We start from the raw sequence: 17,257 nt of genomic DNA, 5'->3' as shown, positions 1-17,257 counted from the left end.
ACTATTGCTAGATAGAGTTTAATAATTACCTCTGCACTTCTATTGTTACCGTCCTAGCAATGAAGCCTAATGCTCTGTTTGCTTTATTTCTGGCGCTAATGCACTGCTTCCTGTTTTAAGGTCCGACTCACCAGAACTCCCAAGTCCCTCTCGCACTCAGTTTTCTCTAAAAACGTGTTATCTAAGCTATATCTATTTTCGGGGTTGTTTAGCCCTATGTTTAACACGCTGCACTTTAAGATATTGAAGTTTATTTGCCAATTCACTGACCACGAGAACAATTTGTCAAGATCATCCTACATATCCTGCATAACCTCGGCGTCTTCTCCTGACCTAATTAGGCGTCCTATTTTAGTGTCGTCCGCAAACTTACTAACATCACTATTTAACCCATCGTCTAAGTCGTTTATATACATAATGAACAATAAGGGACCCAAAACCGAGCCCTGGGGACCCCGCTAGTAACATTGCCCCCACCTAGATTTTATTCCATTTATGGTGACCCGCTGTTTTTCTGTTACTAATCCAAGCTCTAATCCATTCTAACACTTTTCCTCCTATGCCATGGGCTTTGATTTTATTTAGTAGTCTCTGGTTGTGGCACTTTGTCGAACGCTTTGCTAAAGTCAAGGTAAATAACAATCGTAATTTTCATTGTTGTCTGACGCCTTATATACCTTAGTGTAAAAGGATAGAAGATTAGTCACGCATGACTTACCTTTGGAGAAACCATGCTGTGAATCACGAATTAAATTATGCCCTTCAATGTGTTCTCTGAGTCTATTTACTATTATTGATTCAAGCATCTTTCCTATAACCGACGTCAAACTGATTGGCCTGTAGTTGCATATGGTCGATCTATCTCCCTTCTTAAAAACAGGAACAACGTTTGCCTGCCTCCAAGCAGTTGGAACAGAACCAGTGTCTACCGATTTATTGAATATTTCAGTTAACCGGTCGCAGATTTCAAATCTACACTCCTTAAGCATTCTTGGAAAAAAATTTCATCCGGACCCGGAGATTTTGTAGCTTTAAAGTCTGTCAATCTGCTTGACTACTTCTTCTTTACTAATGCTGATATTAGTTAGACTACTTTCTTCATCCCCTCTGAAAATCGGATCGCAGTCAGGTACTTTATCTAACCTCTCATTTGTAAACACCGATAGAAAATAATTGTTAAACTCTTTACTCATTTTTCTTCCGATTCTATCATGACACTTTCATCGTTTTTTAATTGGTCCTATTCTTTCTTTATTTTTTGTTCTATAGAGGTGAAAGAAACCCTTTGGGTTGGATTTTGCTTGACTGGCAACCTTGATTTCATAATTACGTTTCGCTGAACGTGTATTCCTTTTAACCAGCTTTGCCATTTCGTTATATCTTGATCTAAGGTGTGATTCCCCGTTTTTTATTTTTACGTAAAGTCCTCTTTTCATTCCGATCTCATGTTTCAATTTGTCCGTCATCCATTTGGGAGTATTACTATTTTTTTCGTATTGACTTTAGGGGGATAAATGTGTTTTGTGCATTAATAATTAGATCTGCCAGATTGCTATACATCTCATCCAAAGTACTGACCTGATTTTTGGGCCGTCGCCCCCGAATCGACCTGACCCAAGGCACGTGCATCACTCTCTTTGACCCCAGACCTGACTTAAGGTATGCGTAGTTCTCTCTTTGACCCAGACCTGACCCAAGGTACGCGTATCCTCCTTGACCCACTTCTGATTATCAGCCCCGCAACGAGAATCAAGAATGTTTGAAACGTCCGGATTGTTTTTCGTATTCAATTTCAAATAGGTTTTTATATTGTCAAAGTTTGCTTTCCTGAAGTCTGGTACTTGAACGTTATTTGTACTTTTTATTTTTTCCCAAATAATATTAAATCTTATTTCTTGATGATCGCTAAAGCCTAGACTATCGCCCACTATTATGCTGCTAATTTGGTGCTCATTATTTGTTAGAATTAAGTCCAGGGTATTTTGTCCCCTCGTAGGATCGGTAATCATTTGTTTTAGGAAATTATCCTGCACCACATCTAGGAATTGTTTTCGCTTCATGATCTCCTATTAAAGTTTCCCATCAATGTTTCTATAGTTAAAATCTCCCATGATTACAACGTTTTTGTACTGGGACGCTCTGTGAATTTCATGAATTAGGGAATCAGTCCTGCTCAATGCTAAGGTTAGGAGGTCTATACAAGACGCCAATAATAACTTTCTTATTCTTGCCTATAATCTCTACCCAAATAGATTCCGTACAGTCCTCTTCCTTAATCGAATTGTTGATAATACAGTTTAATGTATTTTTAAAACGAAAAGTGCTACACCTCCCCCATTTCCTGCCGACCCTATCCTTATGAAAAAACTTATATCCTTCTATTTCGATTTCCGGAAGGAAATGTTTATCAGCCATGTTGATCCAGGGATTCAGTAATGGCTATAATATCGAAATTTTCTACGCATGCTTTACCTCGCAGCAAATCAATTTTGTTAATTATGCTCCTACTATTTGTATAGTAAACTTTAAGTTTATCTTCCCTCCACCTGCTTTGGTGATTTTTTGTACAGTCCTCTAAGTTGTTTCTATTTCCTAAACTATATTCCGATACTTTCCCCCCTACTTAAACACGGTACCCCAACACCTATCCCTCAAAACATAGCAGACCAAATACAAACACTAAACACAGTGATTGCCAATAAAATACATGAACAAAAAGCACAAAATTGGCAAAACTTTATCAATACACTTGATCACAAAACAAACACCAGCAAATTGTACAAAACACTCAACAGCATTACACTATCCAACAGTAACACTACACTCTCTCACGCAGCAATAATCACAACAACAGATAATCTACCCTCAAACAGACAACAAGCAAACGCACTCATACGTCATTTTGCACAGACAAGCCATCTCACTTCTCACCCTGACGACCGATGCACCATTCGACGTAAGAAAGACTTTCCCACAGACTCAGACTATATACCCTTCATAGACAGTCAGACAAAACTCATAATACATAGTCTCAAGCACTCATCTGCCTGTGGCCCTGATAACATAAGCAACATCCACCTAAAACACATTGGACCACAAGGTATACACGCACTCACAAACATTGCAAACTACAGCTATTCACACAACACTATACCCGACATCTGGAAGCATGGTAAAATAATCACCATTCCAAAACCGAACAAAGACCCAACAATCCCAACATCGCACCGCCCAATCACACTTCTCTGCACCCCCTCTAAAGTCATTGAATGCCTAATACTTAAACTTGTCACACCACATATTCCCCTTGCTGACTCACAACACGGTTTTAGGCCACTACACTCCACAAACACTCTTCTGACAAACCTCACACAAAGAATTTTAGATGGCATCAATTCAGATAGGCCCCACCAAAGAACACTTCTTATAACATTAGACATTAGTAAAGCTTTTGATGCTATCCCCTGCCACAACCTAACAAATAAAATATATAACACAGACATGCACAATAACACCAAAAGATGGCTGGCCAATTATCTGGCAGGTAGGAATGCTTACGTGTCATATAATGGCCAATCATCGCACATCAGAAACATTAAGAACGGAGTACCACAGGGCTCAGTTCTATCCCCCACATTATTTAATCTATACATGCATGACTTACCCACGCCAGACACCTCAGAAATACAAATCTCTCCCTACGCAGACGACATAACAATCACATGCACACATCGTAACACAGACAAAGCTGCAGAAATAATCCAGCCATACCTTGACACACTCAACACATGGTTCATCACAAACAGACTCAAAATAGCTCCAACCAAATCTACAGCAACACTTCTCACAAACTGGACAAAAGAACACAAATACATACCTCATCTCTACATCAACAACACTCTAATACCACACACAAACACACCGAAAATTCTTGGTGTAACATACGATACATCCATGTCTTTCAAACAACACATCACAAACATAAAAAAACAAATGCACACCCAGACTTAACGCACTTATGTCAATCACTGGAACAACATTTGGACAAAACAAAGAAACTAATATAACAATATACAAACAATGCATACGCTCAGTGATGAATTATGCGAGTCCTGCATGGGCTCCTAATCTCAGTGAGACACACCACAACACCCTTCAAATCATACAAAACAAAGCCCTAAAAACAATTACAGGCTGCACAAATACAACACCTACAGACCATTTACACCATGAAACAAAAGTCCTCAAAGTCAAGGACCACCTCGACATGAGAGGCACACAAACACTTGCCGCAGCCACCACAAACACATTACACCCGCTACACTACATAGCAGAATACCCACACACATCAAGAAACATTAAAACAACACCCAAAGACCTTTATCACGCACAGATACTCTCTTCTCTTCCTCCACAACCACCAAATACCAGCCTCCGGAAACATATTCATAATCATATCACTCACCGCTCCATTAACACACTGAAAGACAACACACTGCTGCATGCCAGACCCCCTGATATCCACCCTTCTGAATCCTCTCTCCCACGAAAGGAGAGTCCACTTGGCCAGACTGCGGTGCGGTCACCACCCAGCACTTCTAAGCTACCAGAAGAGGCTGGATGACCGCATTGTGAACAGCTGCCCAGGGTGTAACACTTCACCCCATACCATACAACACATAATGGAAGACTGCATTATACACAATCATGCACGCAAACAACACAACATACGCTCTATAAAGGATTTGTGGGAAAACCCAGTTTCGGCTATGGCATTCCTTGGGGAGACAGGACTGCTCGGACAGACAGTCTAGGGAACGACAACAACAACAACAACAGCAAGGCCATTTCATGAAATCGGTGACTCCCTCTCTGTCCCTTGCTTGTGGATGTGCTGTGTCTTACTACATTGCTTCTCACCCAGGGCATTGGGCAAGATGTAGGGATAACCTGTCATCTTGGAGGAACCAAGAAAAGAGAAAGGGAAGAGTAGTGAATGGGAGTGGAGTATGTGAGGATGAATTGGGTGGGAGTGGATTTATGCCTTTGACTTTGGCTACTTCCCTTGTAAGGGGGACAAAGCCGTTGGTATGTGTATGTATGTACGCTCCTTTACATTGTGACCTTCCCCTTCCCCCTCACTCCTCAGGAAGTTTCCGGGGGCAGACAAAATGAACATCCATTTAGAGCACATTATTTCCTCATCTATTTACAACCACTCTCCATTGACCCTTATCATTTGCACTCTCTCCTCCTTATTTAAACATTTTTCTTGCAGTTAGTGCTTCCATCCATCTCAGTCTTGATCTTTCCCTCAAGTTCACCGCATCCACCTCTGCTTTATACACTCTTTTTGCCAGTCTTTCCTCACTCATTCTTTCCATATGCCCAGACCATCTTGGCATTCTTTGATTAACCTGATTTGCCATCTCTAATGATCCCACTCTCTTCCATGCCTCCACATTTGTTACCTTATCCATAATTGTAACCCCTAACCATACTTTTTTGAACACTTCTTCTCAAATGCATGTAGGTTCTTTCTTTCTGTCTCCTTAAAATTCCAAGTTTCTGCTCCATACAGTGCCAGGGGCATAATCACACCCTTGTAAGATTTATTTTTATTCATTCCCTGATACCTACAGTACTTGTCATATCACATTTATGTGCTTCCCTTGCTCTATAATTCATCTCTACTCCTTCATTCCCTGCTACATGTGACCCAAATGCTTAAATTTCAGCACTGAATTTGGTATTAGTACATTAGAATTTTTATTTTTTTATTACAGGTGACCAAAATTCCTTGGAATGAAAATGAACTCAGTCCTGAAACTACACTTGTTAAGGATAACCTGAAAGAATTCAACAAGAGAGGTATTCTTACAATTAATTCACAGGTGAGATGATTGCATTACCCTGGTTTATTTTAAGAAAGCTTATGTTAAGGAAATAGAAATTGCAATTGGAAATCCTGTATTTGAGTTGTCACAGAGTTAAGGAAATAGAAATTGCAATTGGAAATCCTGTATTTGAGTTGTCTCAGAGTCTTATGTCAAGTACCAATTTAAAAAAAAGCTTTAATTTGAATTTTTCCCAAAGCCCAATGTAAATGGAGCATCAAGTGAGGATCCACTGGTAGGCTGGGGAATGCCAGGAGGATACGTGTATCAAAAGGCATATGTGGAGTTCTTCACTTGCAAGGAAAACGTTGAGGCCCTCAAAGAGGTTCTTTCCCTCTTCCCTCGAGTGAACTACCACATTGTTAACAAAGATGTAAGCATAATGCATTGTCATTTTGTCTGTATTTATATAATTTCGTAATAGATTACTTTTCCTATCTAGCCTGTAAAGTATGGTGTTGTGATATAGCTTATCTTGATCAGCAACCACATTATTTTATTTTTATCTTGCTCAAGGCTCAACACTAGCCTGAATCAATCAATCAATCAGTGAAGAGCTATCTAGCTAGGATCCACTTGTCAACTGAGTGAAATTGTTTGTTATTTCCCACAACAGGTTATTTTATTTGTATTGTATGTCTACTGATGGCAGTCAAAAGTTTTTATGTAATTAGTAGAGGTTGTGAAGTCAAATGACCTTGGTTAGGATGTACTGTATCTTGCTACATTGGCTCTGACACAAGCAGGGTATTGGGTGGAATACAGGGACAACCTGTCATCCATGAGGATCTAAGATGAGAGATGGGAAAGGGAGGTGGATGGGAGTGGGTATGTGCCTTTGACTTGGCTACCTCCCTTATAATGGGTAAAATGTTCTTGGTGTGTGTGTATATATATATATATATATATATATATATATATATTAGAGCTTGTGCAGGAGTAGGAAATGCAGAGTGTGAATGGCTTGATGTGAAGGTGGGGCTGTACCAGGGTTGTGTACTGTCACCATGGTTGTTCAACGTCCATATGGAATGGGTGATGTGGGTGGTAAAGGGTGATAGCCAGGGATTTGGAACTGGAAGTGAGAGTGAGAGATGAACCAGTTATCATTTGCAGATGACACTGCACTTGTAGCTCAGTCAGAGAAGGCATATAGTGATGAAATGTACAAGTTTGAAGTGAATTCAAAAGTAGAGAGACAGGAGGAAGTGAAGAGTTTTAAGTATTTAGGGTCACACATAGCACTACAGAATTTAAGGGAGACAGAAAGAAGTTTAATTGTGTTTGAGAAGTATGGTAGGGGTTACAAGGATGGATACAGTGATAAATGGGGAGGTGAGGTGGAGACCAGGGATGGCAAGAGAGCTGGGAGAAAGGCTTGATCAAAGAATGTGGATGATGTGAACTTGAGGGAAAGAATGAGATGGATGGATGGGATGAAGGGGCCAAGTAAACAAAGGGAATATCTCTTGAGCAGAGAATTGAGAAGGCAACAGATGGGTGTGAATGTGGTTGTTGTGCATTGAGGGTAAATTCAAGCAGCCTGAACTTGTTTCTTCTTGTATTTTTTTTTTTGTATTTTTGTGAGTGGATGAGGGGATAGGGTTGTCATGCAATTAAGTGGCAGGGGGTAAGCCATCTTAGGCTGTCAGGCCCTGCAGAGGAGGTGCTTTATCTTACTGCATTGCTTCTGACCCTGGCAGGGAAAATAAATGGGTGGGTTCCAGGTATTTTAGGTACATGCCAAGAATTACCACCTACATTACAAAGGGAAAGAGACCTTTTGGTATGTGATATATATAGATTGAGAGGAAAACCCCAGTTGCATTTGAGATGGATTGTTTATGAAGTATGGTAAATGTTTTTTGAAAATGAATAGAGTGAGAAATGTGGAGGTGATGCAGACAACAAGTGTGTGTATGTATGTGTGTTTTCATTTGTTTATTATTACAGGGTACTGAAAATGTAAACAATTGCCATAAGCATCGCCCAATTGCTGTGACATGGGGAGCCTTTCCTGGAACAGAAATCATTCAGCCAACTATAGTGGATCAGGAAAGCTTCCTGGCATGGAAAGTAAGTTCTAAGACCTTTCAATTTCTAGATTGTAAATTTTGGGCTGTATCTGAATATACATCAAGAGTTTACATTTTTATACTTATGCCTTTTTTTTCACAGGATGAGGCATTTGGCTTGTGGGAAGAGCAATGGGGAAAATTGTATCCTGAAAACAGCAAATCTCACCAGATGATAAAACACATTGCCAACAACTATTACTTAGTCAATTTGGTTGACAATGACTACCCGAAAGAGTCTTGCCTTTGGGATGTTTTAGAAGCTATGTTTGCATGGAGGGGTTTAAAGGAGGAGCACAACAAGAAGTAGATAGATTTACCATTGGCTGAACATGGTTATGTGATGAGAGTATTTATTACAACTGATTGGGCACTGTACTTGTTCCTTTTAGTGAAGAGTTTTCCTTGTAGTATTTAGATTGTTGATTAAGTAAATCATGTGATATTGAGGTGGATGATGTAAATGTCAAGATGCTAATTAGAGGGATCAGCAGCAAATTTCAGTTTTGCTAAGCATAGTAACAGATTATTGCTAACTTTTTTATCATACAAACTTTATGACTGATGAACTCCTGATAGAATTGTAATGAAGATACCATATTCTTTTGTAGTAGTCTATCTGGCTCCCTCCTCCAACTCTTATGTTTATCTCTTTGTCACCACTCATTTTTGATAATTATTTGTGGAAGTGATTTTACATTGGCATTTCATCAGTACATTATGGAACCTTTCAGTCCACAATTGTGTGTGCAGCCCTTCCTCCTGATCTCTGTGTGTGTATGTGTGTCCTACTCTACAGTCCTGTATTTCAGCAGATTTACTCTCACGGTAATACTGCTTTGCATTTTTTGTTTCTTTTTTCTAACCATTCATTATATCATCTCTGAAAACAGGTCTTATTCCCATAGTGGATCTACAGGTTATAGAAACAAGTTTTGAAAGGTTGATTCTGTAATTTATAAATGTCCTCTGTTCTTGTATATCGAGGGGAAACAACCCTGTGAAAGAGGTCAACAAATGTTTCTAAATTGATCTTATTTATAGAGGCAAAAGTTTAACTTTACTAATAGAAATTTGTCTCCACGACATTCCTCAATGAGTTTAGTTTGCTTCAAGAAGTAATGTGGATATAAGAAATATTTATGACAATAGAGGTTTAGGAATTACTTAGCCATTTTATTTTTTCTTTCATACCTCATTTTGAATGCCTTAGTATAATCAACATTCAACATTCTTATGCAAAGCAATTAGTTCTGTGCAGTCACATATAAAATGCATTTTGTATATGTGAATACTTCCATTTTGGAGTTATAAGTATTCTTGAAAATTCCCTTTGTCTACCTAAACCAAATGTAAAAGTAGATAGAAGTTGTAGGATTTTTTTTTTCTACAAATGGTATTGAACAGCCAGTTTAATTTTAGATGTTTTAACAAACTGTAGAAAAGACCTCATTGTGTTTGATGTAAGGCTTGTGTAGTCTTTCATGAAGAATAGAGGTCTCCATAATGTCTAAGCTCAATATACTGCCATCTTAATATTAAGGTTTGCTAATTTATGTATTGTTTTGGGTATGCCATATGGATAAATTTGCAGAATCACTGTTAAGGCCATGAATACTGTGGGAGAAAATATTTATGTGAGAGTGATATCTATGTGAAGTTTGGGTGCATGCCTTGGCGGGCCATCCTCTTATAAGGAGGAAAGCACCCTTTGGTATATGTATGGATATGGTTCATTTCTTGTTACTTGCATGGTTGCATATTTTGGTGCAAAACTGAAGCCTTTACGGTCTACTAGAGTGATCATTGTTGCAGAGGCTTTACATATGAAGAGGTTGTGGATAGACCAAGTTGAGCTTGGTTCAGATATTTAAATGTGCATTTGTTGACAGCTTGGAAGATTTTAGTCATGTCAGTGTAATTGTTTTAACTCATTAGACTGTTTGGTGCTCGTAGGAAAATGAATAAGAACCTAGTTTTCTTTTAATAAATTATTTTATTGAACTTGCTCATTTTCTTATCCTACCTATGCATAAACTCGTACATTCACGAGTATGTGTATTCAGACAAAAATTGCTCAGTTGATCTGCAGTACTATATCTAGTGTGATTTCTTTATAACAAAGGCTTATTCCCCCTTATAAGAGAGGTAGCAACTCAAGGACACACACATGCCCATCTACCACCCTTGTTTCTCTCTTATCTGAGCTCCTTGTGGATGAAGGTGTCAGCCCACTGCACAGGTTGGAAGCAATGCAACAAGACAAGACAGCACATCCACAGCAAGGCTGCTTTACTTAATTGGTGAACCTCATCCCCCTCACCAGCTCAAAGGGAAAAATCCCTTTGGGGTGCTTCAAAATACCATCCATACACAACCATCCTCCACTCACCATCCCTTGGATTCAACCTTCCTTGCTCAACAGACATTCCCCACATGTTCAAAGCCCTTTTCACCCTATCCATCCATCTCATCCTCTGTCACCCCTTCAAGTTCACTCCATCCACCTCTTGTCTTCCAAACCTCTTTTGCAAATCTTTCTACACTCATTCTGTCCATGTGTCCAAACCATCCCAATAATCTTTCATCAGACCTATCTGCCAGCTTCCTTTCCACCACCATTCTCCTCTTCACCTCTTCAGTTCTCACTCCAATCTTGTAACTCCTACCATATTTCTCAGATATTTCATCTCAAACACACACTTCTCCTTTCTGCCTTTCTTAAATTCCAAATCTCTGCCCCATACAGTCAGCACCATCAAAATTGGCGCACATCATTTTCTACCCCGTTACATATTTGCACACAAAACAACAAGAATGGACTTCATATTGGTACTCTCTAACTTTTAGTATTTGTTGTACCCTCCTTTGTTCTTCAAGTAAGACCTGGGGAGATGGGGAACAGAGAGGGTGAGGTTTTAGAAGATGGATGGAGAAAAGTTATCCCAGATGTTTTGAAGAGTGGCAACAACTTTCAGCAGACTAGGCTTTCATCAAAGCCCACAAATTTTCTATTGAAGAAAGCTCAGTACTGTTGCCTGGCCAATCCTTTATATATTCAATTCCCACAAAATCCAGACAATGGTATACCTCTCTTTGACAGATGTCAAAGCAGTCCTGAAAATGTTCTGCCAGGAGCTCCAGGTACCTCTGTTGACTGTAACCTTCCCTAGTAAGACCATTAGCTTTCCAACAGTGTGGTACCCAAAAGCACCCCTGACCATGACCAAATCAGGGTGTTTGACAGTCCATTCGCTGTACCATTTCATATCCTTATTTTCCCTTCTCAATTGCTAGTGATGGTAAAGGTGGCCTCCTCAGAGAATTTCTTCCACTTTCCCTGATCCCAGGCAAGATATTTCAAGCAAGAACAAATGCAATTCTTCTTTTGCCTGGCTGTAATAATCAGTTTTCTTCGAGGTGTGCAGTACATATCCTCAAGGTCGTTGGGGAGGTGATGTTGCAAGGTCCTTAGAGACACATTGGCCAGCAGTTGAGGGTTCTTGTTTTAATTCTTTAGCACATACAGGCTCTACTACTCTCATAAAAACTTTTGACTGCCTTTAACAGCTTTCCCCCAATCCCATATATCTGCGATACCTCCCACAGTGACTTCCTGTCTACCCTGCCATAAGCTTTTTCCAAATCCATAAAGGCCCAGAAAATACTTTGTATGTTTCACCAAAGCCTTTCACAAATCTGCCTGACCACAAAAATTTCATCCAGACATTCTGTCTTTCTTAAACCCACACTGCTCCTAACCAATTACTCACCCTGTTCCTTTCCTAATTCTCTCAATTAAAACACTCCCATAAGACTTTCCAACTACACTCAACAAACTCATCCCTCTAAAATTACTGTAATCACATTTGTCCCCTTTTCCTTTGTAAAATGGAAATATGCAGGCACTCCTCCAGTCCTCTGGCGTTCTCCCCTCCCTTAGACACACATTACACCTCATTACCCAGTCCACTAGTAACTATAACTATACCTCCCTTTTTTTAGACACTGCATGAACATAAAAATGAAGGAAACTGCCTTGCACTAAGCATTTCCATATCCAATCTACTGACCCCCTTTCGACCCCTTGGATGGTTTTAACGACCCCCTAGCAATCTACTGACCCCCTTTCGACCCCTTGGCTGTTAGTCGACCCCTGGGGGTCAATATCGACCACTTTGACTTTGGGAACCCCTGAGCTGTAAGATGAAATAAAATGGTACATGAAAAACATCTGCGGGTATTACAGCGACCCTCTAATCCCCCACATTTATAAGTTCACTTCGCTTGTAACCAACACTTGCAATTGGTGGCAATATGTTGCCCATAGAACATGACACATTCGACAAGATTTGACCAGTTGTTTACCTTCACACTCGTGGGAAAATTCGATGTGAAAAGCAACAAGATGAATTGGTTTAATAATTATATAAATAAGATCAAACAAAATATGGTTTATAGAGAAACACATATAGGACATACACTTGTCAAAAATAAGGATAAACAAGGTGTACAGCGAGGATTATCCAAGAAATTTCATTGTGATAGTTTCAGTTATCTGGGAAATCTTTTTGGTAAATTATTCGCAGTCTACCTTTTCAAAACTTATTGGGAGTAGCGTTTGTGCCGATAAATAGTTCTAATGTAAACTAGAGGTTCCTTAGAATCTGCGCGATATAGCATTAGAAAATTAGATATTAATATTGTGATAATTATTTTTCTTGGTGGAAATCAATAACGGAAGACGTTGCTAAATCATTATGCTATGCACAATCGAACAAAGTAGCGTCGACTCTTAGATTCGGAAGTCGAAGACGACAACGACGACCCTGATGACCTCTAGAATTACAGGTACCGCATTAATTAATGCAGGTTAGGTTAGACAGGTAGGTAGGTCAGAATAGATGAATTTATCATACTTTAATTTTTTCGACCTCTGCATCTACCAAAACAAAGATGGTGTCCCAAGCAGTCGAGACTCCTACTTTTGCTTATGTATAGGTTTTAGGAACTTTTTTCTTTTATCTCCTCGAATAATAGCGTATATTACATTAATTGATTATGATTTACAAATTTATCTAAATTTATGTTATTACATCGCGTAGGTGTGCACTTCTAAATATTAACCATGTTTTCTTTTATTGTTTTTAATTTGTTTTATTGACTTTTTAAGTGTTGCACAGCACTGCAGCATAAACGACCATTTGCTACGACAGTGTTGATATACTGACCCAGTATTGGTTGAATCAGTGGAAATGTTTATGTGACATGCACCATTACATTTGTCGTAGAGGTACGTGGAACATAATTTTTGGTTTGTCTCCTGGTCGAAAGCTGCGTTCAACATATAGCTTGAAAGCCAGGCATACTACGTTTTTCAGTTGCCCCGATGGATTCATGACTTAATATTTCACCTGGAAGTTCAATCATTTCAGGCAAAAGTAATCTCGGTCGCACCTAAAGCTAGTTGGTGGCAGGAAATCGCCACTATCATTCCCGCGGGTTGCAGTGATGCGGTGAGCTTTACAACCTGGGATTGCTCAAAACTGCATACAATTTATGTAAACAGAAATGGGCGTGTGTGGAGAGGTGATAAAATGTACACGATGCTTAATAAATCACGAGAGAGGAAGTAGAGTGAGTGAGCTCGTGTATGCCCTAATTTCCGGGCAGTGCGATTGCCAATTCACTTTCCTGGGCGTCTGGGAAAGTTTATGTATATTCTCTGTGGAGGTTTGGCAGTCAATTTCATTCAAATTCTGAAGTTAATTCACTGTTCTGAAAGGATTGATACAGGGGAAAATATTGTTGAACATTATGTCTATTTAGCATTCTCTTCTTTATGAGGCAAATTATTTAATGAGGCCATGTAAATGAAACGGTCAACACAACATGGCTTATTTTGTCGGAAGCTCTGCATCCGTGGCGGGTAAACATTGTCAGAAAATGAGATCAGAACTTGGCAGCATGCAAGCGACACGAAGTCTTTTTTTGCTGAAGGTGCGTAAGCGGCATGAGTAATCAGATATTACTTAGTCATATCTTAGTGTGCAATATTATTGTTATTATTATTAATATTATTATCATCATCATTATTATTATTATTATTATTATCGTTATTTATTATTTTTGTTATTATATATCACAATTATTATTGTATGTTTTATTATGATTATCATTGTCGTCGTCATCATCATTCTTTTTGTAACAAACTTGAAGTATATACGTTTTATTATTATTTTTTTCTTTCTGACAAATTTCTTTCTGCAAATATTGATTTTTTTTTTACTACAATCACCTAATTTTGCTTGCTGTGCTTACCAAGTAATGGGTGGTTTCTGATTCTTATTTATACTCGTTGCATCGAAAACTGGCCGTTAGAGCGGAGCACGGAGATTCCCCCTGTGTTGCCACATATAATTATTTTATAATTCTATTTTATTTTAAACTTTATTTTATGATTTTATAATGTTGCCACATATAATTATATTATAATTTTTGTCACACACCACCACTGAGGTATAAATCAAAGCAATGTTTTCTATATAAAGGTTTCGTTTCCTCGATTCGTGGACATGGCATATGTGCGGGAGAGAGCGACGATGCCACTCTATCCCTTCTCTGGCCACGCCCCCACACTGCATTCAGAAAACATTGCATCCTCACGCACGTTCTCGCCATGGATAAATATATTATAGTATGTATATATATATCTATATATATATATATATATATTATATATATATATATATAGAAGAGAGAGGGCGGGCGGGTGGGTGGGCGAGCCGTGCGGGCCGTGTTATCTGTTGAGATGTGGCAATACCGGGAAATTCCCTAACCCCGCCTTAGCGGCCAGTTCTCGTTGCGTCTACTATAGTAGAAGAAAACATGTCAACTATAGTAGTAACAGTATATTTTTGAAGTTCTACTTCAACTGTTGGTATTTATTACCATTACCACAAGTAACACACCAATTGTAATTTCTGTTGTAGTTGTGCTTGGTAGTAGTAGTAGTAACAATATTGCTAGTGGTTATTATAATGACAACGGTTCAATGCCTTTTCATATATGCACATAGAGAGGGAGGAGAGAACGAAGACACTACAAGTGACATTATTATAAAAAAAAGTTTAAACATAATTGGCTATTATAAGTAGGTCAAAAAGAAGAAGCATTAAAATGGAGAGGAGATGTATGATTGGCCTGCTGAAGAGAGTCAAGGCCAAATAGACCCGGTCCTCAAAAGAAGAAAGAGGATATGTACGATTAACCTATATATCTGGGTCAAGGCCAGGTAGGTCACGGTCGAAAAGAATGAAACTGCCAAAAAGAACAGGCTGACACTGCAGAAGACTGTTGATATTCTTTATTACTTGTATAAGGAATACAATGAAATGAGGAATAAGGAAATACCAAAGGGAAATGTAACGTATATAGATACACGAGTTGGAAAATGTGAAATTTAGTTATGATCTGTAAAGGGAAAAGGAAGAACACGTATTACCAGTGCGGAAGACCAAAATAGGAGTTGGCTCTAGGAGCGATAAAGAGTTCTAAGAAGGATTTGAGTTACTGAATTGCGTCAAAGGTTGAAGGCAAATAGCACTCCAATATCCTTGGAAGAATTTACATGGGGGACAGAGAGGGGGAGTTGCCGAATTTATGAAGCGTCCTTGCTGTGGATGTGCTGTGTCTTGCAACACTGCTTCTGACCCAGGGCAGTGGACAGGATGCAGGGATGACCCGTCATCCAGGAGGTGCCAAGATGGGGGGGGGGGAGAAGGGTAGAGGTGAGTGGAATATATAGGAAATGGAATGGATGGGAGTGGTTTCTATGTCTTTCTTTTTGGCAACCCCCGTGTAGTGGGAAAAGCCTTTGGTATACGTATATATATATATATATATATTATGTATATATATATATATATATATATAGCGTGAGAAACCACTAGGAAAAATAAACTAACAAAGCAGAGCGCTTTCGTATAATTACATCTTCAGTGCTAATACAAAGAGGGAATTATAAAAGGAAGAAAGAAGGTACAGAATATATGACTGTGAGTCATGGTGTAGAAGGAATTTGGAGAGGTAGTTGAAGTACACGTGACTTTTACTGCCGTTTTAGTAACCAACAAGTATGGTACAATTGCTCACAACTGGTACATTACAATTAAAAAAAAAAAAAAAAAAATTATTGGCAAATATAACTATCAAATTTGTGCAAACCTTGTTAATCTCCATCAAGGGTTGTACAAATTAGATAGTTATGTTTGCCAAGAAATTTCATTTTTTTTTTTTAATTGTGATGTACCAGTTGTAAGCAATTGTACCATACTTGTTGGTTACTAAGACGGTAGTAAAAGTGACATATATTTGTTCCGCTACCTCTCTGAATTCCTTCTTCACCACGTCTCACTCAGGCATACATTCTGTACCTTGTTTCTTCATTTTATAATTCATTCTTTGTTTTATACGAAAGCGCTCTGCTTCGTTAGTTTATTTATCCTTGTGGTTTCTCAACATTTGTGAACACACGTTCTTAATGTGCCAAGATAAGAGGGAGGGTAGCGGGTGGAGTGGAATGTATTAGGGATGGAATATGGAATTGGAGAGAATGGTTTTTATGCCTTTGTGTTTTGACTACCTCCCATGTAAGGGGGCCTTTGGTATATGTATGTATACACACACACACACACACACATATATATATATATGTGTGTGTGTGTGTGCACATAGAATTGGGCAGGTAAGTTAGTACGAACGACTGATGAGCGATGGAGCAAGTGTGTTACTGAGTGGACGCCGCGAGATAGGAAGTGTGGACGAGGGTGACTAGACAGAAGGTGGAGAGACGAGATCGAGAAGTTTGCAGGAGTTAGGTGGCAGATGATGGCGCGGTCGTGTGATTCATGGAATTCTATGAAGGAGGCCTTTGTTCAGCAGTGGAGTCAGGATGGCTGATTATATATATATATATATATATATATATATATATATATACTGTATATATATATATTTCTAAAGTTTCTAAACAGAAATGTAGTAGCATATTTGTAAATAACACACAAGAAATCCACAGTCGGAGAAAATAAACTTCAAATGAAAGAAGATTCTATATTTCGGCTATCAACTGTAACCCTCTTCAGGAAAGTACATAAGACAGAGGACAAAGATAGTTATGTTTGCCACAGAAACACAGAAAAGAGAGGGAACGTGGACTGATGGCATTATTCAGACGCGAGGTAAAATGGGGTGGCGGAGGAAGGTGAGGGTGAGGTGAGGGGG

At 38.9% G+C, this 17,257-nt stretch overlaps 1 protein-coding gene across 2 annotated transcripts in view; it reads left to right on the top strand.

The window, feature by feature from the left end:
• Positions 1-9,976, top strand: part of LOC143018589 (methylenetetrahydrofolate reductase (NADPH)) — a 42,543-nt gene extending 32,567 nt beyond the window's left edge. For both annotated transcript variants that reach the window (XM_076174083.1, XM_076174084.1), the window contains exons 11-14: positions 5,787-5,894; positions 6,097-6,270; positions 7,851-7,973; positions 8,076-9,976. In XM_076174083.1, the coding sequence (XP_076030198.1) occupies positions 5,787-5,894; positions 6,097-6,270; positions 7,851-7,973; positions 8,076-8,282 (612 nt within the window). In that variant the 3' untranslated portion in view covers positions 8,283-9,976. The remainder of the gene's footprint in view (positions 1-5,786; positions 5,895-6,096; positions 6,271-7,850; positions 7,974-8,075) is intronic.
• Positions 9,977-17,257: the final 7,281 nt, after the last annotated feature.

Source organism: Oratosquilla oratoria, chromosome 35, assembly GCF_046742065.1.
Source record: "Oratosquilla oratoria isolate Oo_2021 chromosome 35, ASM4674206v1, whole genome shotgun sequence".
Lineage (NCBI taxonomy): Eukaryota > Metazoa > Arthropoda > Malacostraca > Stomatopoda > Squillidae > Oratosquilla > Oratosquilla oratoria.
Note: the sequence above shows the minus strand (reverse complement) of the source record. Positions and strands in the feature narration are given on the sequence as shown.